This window comes from Eurypyga helias, unplaced genomic scaffold (assembly GCF_000690775.1).
Source record: "Eurypyga helias isolate BGI_N326 unplaced genomic scaffold, ASM69077v1 scaffold32001, whole genome shotgun sequence".
Classification (NCBI taxonomy): domain Eukaryota; kingdom Metazoa; phylum Chordata; class Aves; order Eurypygiformes; family Eurypygidae; genus Eurypyga; species Eurypyga helias.
The window spans coordinates 1357-8987 of NW_010229567.1; the positions used below are offsets into that span (position 1 = coordinate 1357).

The 7631-nt window shown below is 51.6% G+C and overlaps 1 protein-coding gene across 2 annotated transcripts; it reads right to left on the reverse strand.

The window, feature by feature from the left end:
* Nucleotides 1–1445: 1445 nt before the first annotated feature.
* HMOX1 (heme oxygenase (decycling) 1) lies at nt 1446–7035 on the reverse strand. 2 transcript variants are annotated; one of them, XM_010160460.1, is made up of 6 exons: nt 7003–7035; nt 6557–6677; nt 3737–4221; nt 3024–3127; nt 2797–2801; nt 1446–1582 (listed from the first exon to the last, which is right to left on the reverse strand). In XM_010160460.1, the coding sequence occupies exons 1-6, from the start codon at nt 7032–7034 to the stop codon at nt 1481–1483; spliced, it is 849 nt and encodes a 282-aa protein (XP_010158762.1). In that variant the 5' UTR covers nt 7035; the 3' UTR covers nt 1446–1480. The 2 variants fall into 2 exon arrangements, with proteins under 2 accessions (XP_010158762.1, XP_010158761.1); XM_010160459.1 differs by lacking the exon at nt 2797–2801 and having other exon boundaries at nt 3019–3143.
* Nucleotides 7036–7631: the final 596 nt, after the last annotated feature.

A 7631-nucleotide genomic window follows, 5' to 3' on the forward strand; every position in this document is an offset into this window, starting at 1 on the left:
GCCAGAACAGGCGGCATCATGGAGACAGTTTGATCACAGAGGCTTTCTGGTAGGAAGAGAGGAGAGGACTCAGGACTCTGCTAATGGCCTTGTTGGTACCTGCTGTGCCATACCTGAACTGCAGCCCCTCCTGCAGTGGCCTCTGTGTTAGAAGACCCTCTGAAGCAGCCAGAGCCTATGGCTGTAACAGTGGCTGGCCACAAAGCCAGACCTGCAGATCTTTCCCCGCTTTGTGCTGAGGCAGCTCCAGCGGTGCCGTGTATTTGGAGCCCCTTTAGCAATGCCATGTGCATGCAGAGTCCTGAGAGTCAGCCCGGTTGGTTTGTTACCTAGGTGAGGGCGTGCAGTTGCATGCTTGATATCTCCCATTTAGCTGCCTCGTAGCATCAAAACCTAGTGTGTGTTTCATTTCTGGGAGGTGAAAATATCCTGGTTTTTCTGATTCATGCTGAAGTTCCTGCAAAGGCAGCCTGGCAATGGAGCCCTCAGCGGTCAGGCAGAGCTGTCTTGATTTGGACTGGCTAAGGGTCTCGTCACCTTTTGCTTTTAATAGAATAGCAACCAGCTCTTAGGTATGGCTTCCACCCCTTAACAGAGACTTTATACGCTCACAGAATTTCATGCCATTTCTAGAAATAGAGACCAGCATGTAGGAGCTGAAGAAACCTGCCCCAGCTTGTAACAGGTTATTGTTAGCACTGAGTGGGAGCAGAGTCTGGCTCTGATGATTGCTCCCACTTTTGTCTATTGTAACATCTCTGGAGGCAGCAGGTCCAAAAGATATAACACTGGGAGGAAGAAAGACACCTCCCTTCTCCCCAGGTAAGGCTTTAACAATAGGAAACACCAGGCCTGAAGACTTTATGTTGAATTTTATTATGTGTATAAATTATATAACCAGACAAGAGAATGACACCGTATCTTCAACAACCGTCTTCTGCTTTTTAAAACAAAAATGATTGGAAAAAGAATTAACAAAGACCTACTAGTGTCATACAAAACAGTCTGTAACCCACAGGAGCTGTGTGGCTCCACAGGAAAAGTGATCACAGCATTATCTAGCAGTATAAAAAATTGAGCACACAGAGCTCTGGGGAGCTTTGTATTTCTGAGGAGAGGCAGATGTCAAAGCTACATCCTCTAGGATTTTTGCAGGCACTCTGAAGCAATGACAGTTCTTGGCCATTGTTTTTAGCCTTTTCTACCCTTCCTGTTCAGTGATGCAGTTAGTCTCTGAGAAGAGCTCACACCAAGCACGGGAGAGACTTTGCCTGAACCCCCTTACAGACCTCTCTTTGATTTCTGGGGAGAAAAGTCTCCTAATATTAGTGGCAGAGCCAAGATCACAGTACCCAGTCAGAGGGATTTTCTCTCAGAAGGAGTGGGGAAGGTGGATTAGTTCAGGGTGATGGAAGCCACAAAGAGAAGGCGAAGATCTAGCTTCTTCACATGGCAAATAAGCCCACGGCGACTGTCGTGGCTAGGAAGCTGAGCGCCAGGATCCACCGCACCAGGGGAGTGGAGGGAATGATGCCTGTCTGCCTCCTGTTTGTCCTTTCGCTTTCTTTCCCAGGAGCTGGACCTAGATCAGAGAGGAAAAGGGGAAAAAAAAAAAAAAGGATGAGAACAAGTTCAGGCAAAAGGCCACTGGTATGCCACCAGTGGCTCTCCCCGGTGCCGGAGCAGACCCCGGCGGGGTTGGCAGAAGAAGGAGGAAGCTCAGAGACAGAAGAAGGGAAGCAGCAGACTTGAGCTGGGAATCGCAGACTCACAAGCCCTCTGCCTGCACTTGAGGACCAGCCTCTTCCCTGGTCTCCTTACAGGCTTATTCCACGCACTGCCCAGCTCCACCAAAGCCCTTAGGTGTGCAGCAGACGGCCAAGTATTTAGGCCAGGATTTTAAAGGGCATTTTTTCTCCTACGTCTCATTGATTTAATTGGTTGGGCATCGAATGACCTTAAACAAGTAGTCCTTCGCACTGCAGACAAATAATTGTCCCAGTACAGCTTCAGGATGTGATTCCTCAACCAACACCAAACTTTTCTAAAAATCCTACTTTTACGAGTGTATTGGCAAAGGAGCGGCAAAGTTTCACAGAGAACTTCCACCGTCTTTCCCAAAGACGTTGCTCTAAGCTTCATTGGCTAGATATGTGCAAGACGAGGTTTGCTATTTATTCTTCGCCATGGGAAAACGGTGGTCCAATCCCGTGCACACTGGAAAATCTCCTTTTTAGTTTCAGAACGTGTAGGTCATAAGGGCTTTTTTCTTTGAATCACATGTTCACAGGGAAACCACTCTCCTCTGAGCCGGCTCCTCACTCGGTCACGAGCCTGACTCCCTGAAAAGGGGTTGCTTTGCTGCCAGCCACCGCTCCGGCTTTGCCCAGTTCGGGATTGGTGTTTGCCCGTAGCTGGAGCTTTTTGATCTTTGCAAAGCTGATGGGCAGCCCCACCAGCATCCCTGCTTCCCACCCGGTTACGTTTCACCACCCAGGACAATGCTCATGATAAACCCAGCACACCTGGGAGAAGTGTTTTCGGGAAATACTTCTAGAATGCAGGAAAATGACCAGAGGGAGATTTACTCCAGAAGGACAGCCTGTTCGATAGACCTGTGTGTCTGGAAGAAACTCCGGTCAGCCTCGCAGCATCCCAGCTGATCTGGGCTCAGAACCGCAGCCTTTGCTTCTGTGAGCTCAAGGCCAGTCTTCCTTGTGGTCGAAGCTCCTGAGGCTAATGAACCTTAACTTGTTAAAGCCTACGAGAAGGAGACAGGAGTCTCTCTATTGACACTGTTTCTGGAGAGCCCACGTGTCATCCTTGCCCTGTCATGTCTGGGAGAAGCTTCACACACACCAGCGCCTCTCCTTGCACTGCCTACCGACGGCTGGAGGAGAGACGGGGCAAGCCCCTCATGCTCCTTTCTCGGTGGCTTTTACAAACAAGAGCAGAGGAGGGGAGGAGAAGAAAACCACGAGGAGCTGGGTTAAACACCTGCCTGCCGAAGTGTCTTACCGTGCTCAGATGGTTTGTTAACGCTCCTTGTGCGAAGCTCTGCCTTCGGCTGCACAGGGAAGCCATTCTCCGGGCCCTTAGACACCAGCTCCTGCAGCGCCTCAAACACCTGAGAAGAAAGGACACTGTCATTATGTGGCCTCCTCTTCTTCTTTCACTGGACCCCTGGCCCCTGCCCCAGGCACTTTAGGAACTAGAGGAAGACACAAGCCTTCAGTCCCAGCCTCCTGGCACTTTTTGCACAGAACTTAATCTGCCTGTGGGGTCAAGAGCATGTCTTTCAAACTCCTTGTTCACTTTGCAGGTTCTCCCTGAAGCTTCCAGCTCAGGAGAAGGCTATTGCCCATCTTCTGATAGGAAGGAGAGCAAGGTACCTGTGCTTCTAGCCAGCACCCACAGAGGATCCGTGGAGCTGTACTGCAGAGGCAGGACAGAGATGGTGATCCCCACTCCCAGTCTAAGCCCTCATCTATACCTGAATAGTGGCACATGGAAGAGGCTGAATTCAAACCCCAGGGGAAGGAGAGAGCTTTTCAGAGACCAGCTTTTTACTAGGCACGCAGGTTGGACAAGTGTAGCCATCCAACACTGACTTGCTTGCCCTAATCCTCAACTTCCCAATGGCTTCCCCAGAAATACCGGCTTTGCCTTTCCCCTGTAGCTATTGTCTTGTTTCAGAGAGGGTGTGGGCAGGCAGGGATGGCTGGTTGTTACTCACCTGAATATAAAAAATTTCTTGCCCTCCTCCAAGACTCTTTTCTTAGTGGCAAGATCCATCTCGAGGGCATTCATGCGGGAGCGATAGAGCTGCTTGAACTTGGTGGCGTTGGAGACTCCATCGAACGTGAAGAAAGCCAGCCCTTCCCCAGTGCTGGGCAGCTGGAGGGCCTTTTGGGCAATTTTCTTCAGCACCTGCCCCCCAGACAGGTCTCCCAAATACCGAGTGTAGGCATGGGCTACCAGGAGCTCTGGGTGGCTCTTGCCTACGTAGTGGAGCCTCTCAACGTATTTCTGAGTAGCCTCAGGACACGGGATGTCTTTCCTCCAGTTGCTGCCGTAGAAGTACTCCAAGTCTTTCTCCAGGGCAGCCTTCCGGTGCAGCTCCGCCGGAAAATACACAGGGGCATAAACGGGCTTGTTCTTGTTACGTTCAATCTCTTCTTCCAGAGCAGAGTAGATGAAGTACAGGGATGCCGTAACCATCTGAAACAGAAGGAAGAGGGTGAGGTACACATGCCTTCTTCAGGTTTTCGGGACAAATCCTCCTGAAGTTACTCGTGCACGCACCCATCGTGCACACACCCGTCTGTGGTGTTGCAGGCTTCCCATGTGGAAAACAGAGTGGCAAGGTGCAGTGATACAGGGTTCAGCCCTTCCCCTTCTGCTTGAGGCACCAGCAGGTGAGACCTAAGCCCTTGTGCAGCACACTGGTCCTACCTGCCCTTAAAAGCTGCCGCCTTCCTCTTCAAGTTAAAGTTCTTGCAGCTCCATGTAATGGAAACTAGAGCCCCGTGCAATCATGCCTGGTCTATTCTCTCCATGCCCTCAGTCAACAGAGAGGGTATTCCCAAAGGTGTATTTTCTGGTGCATTGTTCAAATCTGAATGCTTCAAGATGTGGCTTCCTTTTGTGGAGCCTTACGAGACAATGACAGGCCCTGTTTATTTTTCAACACATTTGTCCTGTCGTCACCCCACTATCCTGGGAACCAAGGCATCACTGCCGTCCTCGCTCAGACTTCCAAAAGTGGGGTTGGCTCTTTGGCTGCCCCGAGGAGAGAAGATAAAAGGGGGCTGGAAAGCACATCTCGCCTCTGAAAGACGCCTTTGTGAAGGAGTGCTGCGAGGCTGCATGCTCTCCTCTCTGTTCTGAAACCATTGTTATTGTTGGTTTTCCCAGCTTACGCGATACTTTCTTCTATCCGCCAGCTTTTCCATGACAATCTAGCTGTGTTCTTTCCTTCCTTGGGCATTCTGCGTGCAGAGGCTATATACACCTTTCCACCTACACCACCCCTTCCCTACATGGGAACCCCTTATCAGCAGCAAAGGGTAAAACACAAAGGTATTGCAGTACAGGTGAGTCAGGCTGGGGGGAGGGGGGTGACACTGGTGACAGGAGAGAAAGCAGTTTCCTTTCCCACCAAGCAATCAGTTCTGCAGTAAAGGAGGTGCCGTTTCAACTCTTCCCCGCTGTGCCGGCAAACAGGACTTTGATAAGCGCATGGGCTGGGGCTTGGTTGTGGAAACAAATATTCAGGTTCTGGGGAGTCACGTGTCAGGGCAGGTTTGCCAAGAGAGTAAACAAAAATAGAGGTTTTTTTAAACAAAAACCTGTTATCCAGCTTACTGGAAAAGAAACAAAATATGGGAAGGTTGCCTAACAAGAAATATAAGTTGCGTGGTTGTTTGCAGAGGCAGGTAGTGGTTTAATGGGAAACGCTGACTTTTGAAAATGGTTGTTACTTATTAAAACCCACGTCACACCTCGCTCTCCCTGACAGCATGCACCTACCTTCTAACAAACTGAGATGTATTCCTGAAGGCCTCACTTTTTACATTATCGCCAGCCTGTCTCAACGTTCACTGCCTAACCAACGCCACGTTTCTAACCACAGGAAGCCAGCACCTGAGATTAAATTTATGCTTGATTTAGCATCCTGAATGCAACCTGTCAGAAATAAGTAGTCTTTTCCCCACTCTTGTGGATTTATTTGCCAAGGAACAATTCGACAACAAAGTAATTAAACCACAGGTTGGATTGCTAGCTGTTATTTGCAAGCCCGTGCGTCACATCCTATAGCCTCCCAGGAATTTCTGGCTCAGGTGTGTGCTTTGTTTTCACTCATGGCTTTGTTGTGTGGCTCAGATCCCAGGAATCATGCAGACTAGTATCTGTAAATGTTTCTGTCTTCTCTCAAGAGAAGCAACAGGCTCCTACCTGTTAGCAGCAGACGTGCTTGCTCAAACTCAGCCTGCCTGTGAGTTGTTATTACTGTTCGGGATCTCAGCTCTGGTATAACCCAGACACATTGCAAAGTGCAGTGCCAGACATGATCCCGCACCCTCGCTTTCTCACTGTTCCATCAGCATTTCTAGCTGTAGTTTCTTAGAGCGTTGTAAATTTAGGATTCTCCCTCGTTTTGGCATTTCAGCCACTCAAGTATCTGCACACTGTCTTATCTCCATTATTGGCAGTAATTAACATTCAGTCACTTACGGAGAAAGAGAAAAGCAACTGCTTTGATCCCATCAACCTCTCTGTGTTTTTATCCTGTTTCAGCTTGGCTGCCCATCCTGCTGTGCACAGTCCTGCCCTGCCTTCGGCACCGGGAGCCGGTACGATCTCAGGGTGCTGGAGTTTGATCACGAGCGTGTTTTGCACAGGAATGCTGACACCATACAGCTGTAATGCAAAGCATCTCCTTCCTTGTGCCATCCCCCTTCTCCCCCGTCAGTCCCTGCACAGCCCTGTCTGACCTAACAGAGTGTTTCCTGGGAAGGAAATCCCATCTCCAAGCAACGCTGGTAGGACGTACCTTAAACTCCTGGAGAGACACCTGCCCCTTCTGGAAATTCTTCATGAACGGCGTGTTCTCTGCCCGCTCGTGCACCTCCTTGGTGGCTTCCTTCATCAGTTCTGACAGGTCCCTGGACATGCTGGGGAAGAGCAGGAAAAGAGATGTCAGGGCTGTCGCTCGCCTCTGGCAGAACGGACCTGAGCTCTCTAGGAAAAAAAAGGGGGAGCCTGGGATGGCAGGCAAAGGAGCAGAGCATTCCCGAGAGCCACGGGTGGGAACAGGGGAGCAGCAGCATCACAGACGCTGTCCCGAGCGGGGAAGACCGACAGGCTCCAGCCAGAGGTGAAAGCAAGGAGCACTCTGCTCCCTGCAGAGCACGAACAGGAACAGCGTGCCTAAAACCCGGGGAAGAAACACAGCACTCCGGCTGAAAAACGTCCCTCTTGTTCCCGCCCCGCACTCACCCTTCGGAGCCGTGTGTCTGGGAAGTTTCCATGTCTCTCCGCTTTGTCCCGCTCCTCTGCTTCCCTGTTGTGTTTGCCGCTCGCGCCTTCCTCCGTCCCGGCTGCTCCCAGCACCGCGACGCCTCTGCGCTGGGCAGCCCGGCTCCCGCATCCAGCTTTATACTGGCGGCCACGTGAGCATCCCACGCTGACCTCAGGGCGAGCACCAACCTCTTGCAACACAGCGGCACTTCCCTTCCCAGCGGCTGTCAGCCCCTGCTCGCCCGCAGCCCCGGGGGACCAGGAGGAGTCACCTGATGCCGCTTGACTACTAAGCGCCAGCGAGGGTGGCCACGAACTTCTGCAAGGGTGCCCGGCTCTGTAACCCTTTCCAGGCAGTGCCCACGGCCGGCAGAGCCCCCATGCTGCCAGAGGTGCTCCTTGGGCTGGGGGAGGGTTGGACAAGGAGAGGTGGATTTCCGGAGCCTGGGGTGGGCAGCCTCCTCTCCCTAGACCCCAGTCCATGCACCCTGCCTGGGGAGCTGAGACAACACCCGTCCTCGTCTGCCCTTGCGCGACGCAGGGATAAGCATCTTGTTTCCCGTGGCTGCGCACGTCTCCAGAGCGTCTCTTCGTGTCACGCAGTCCTT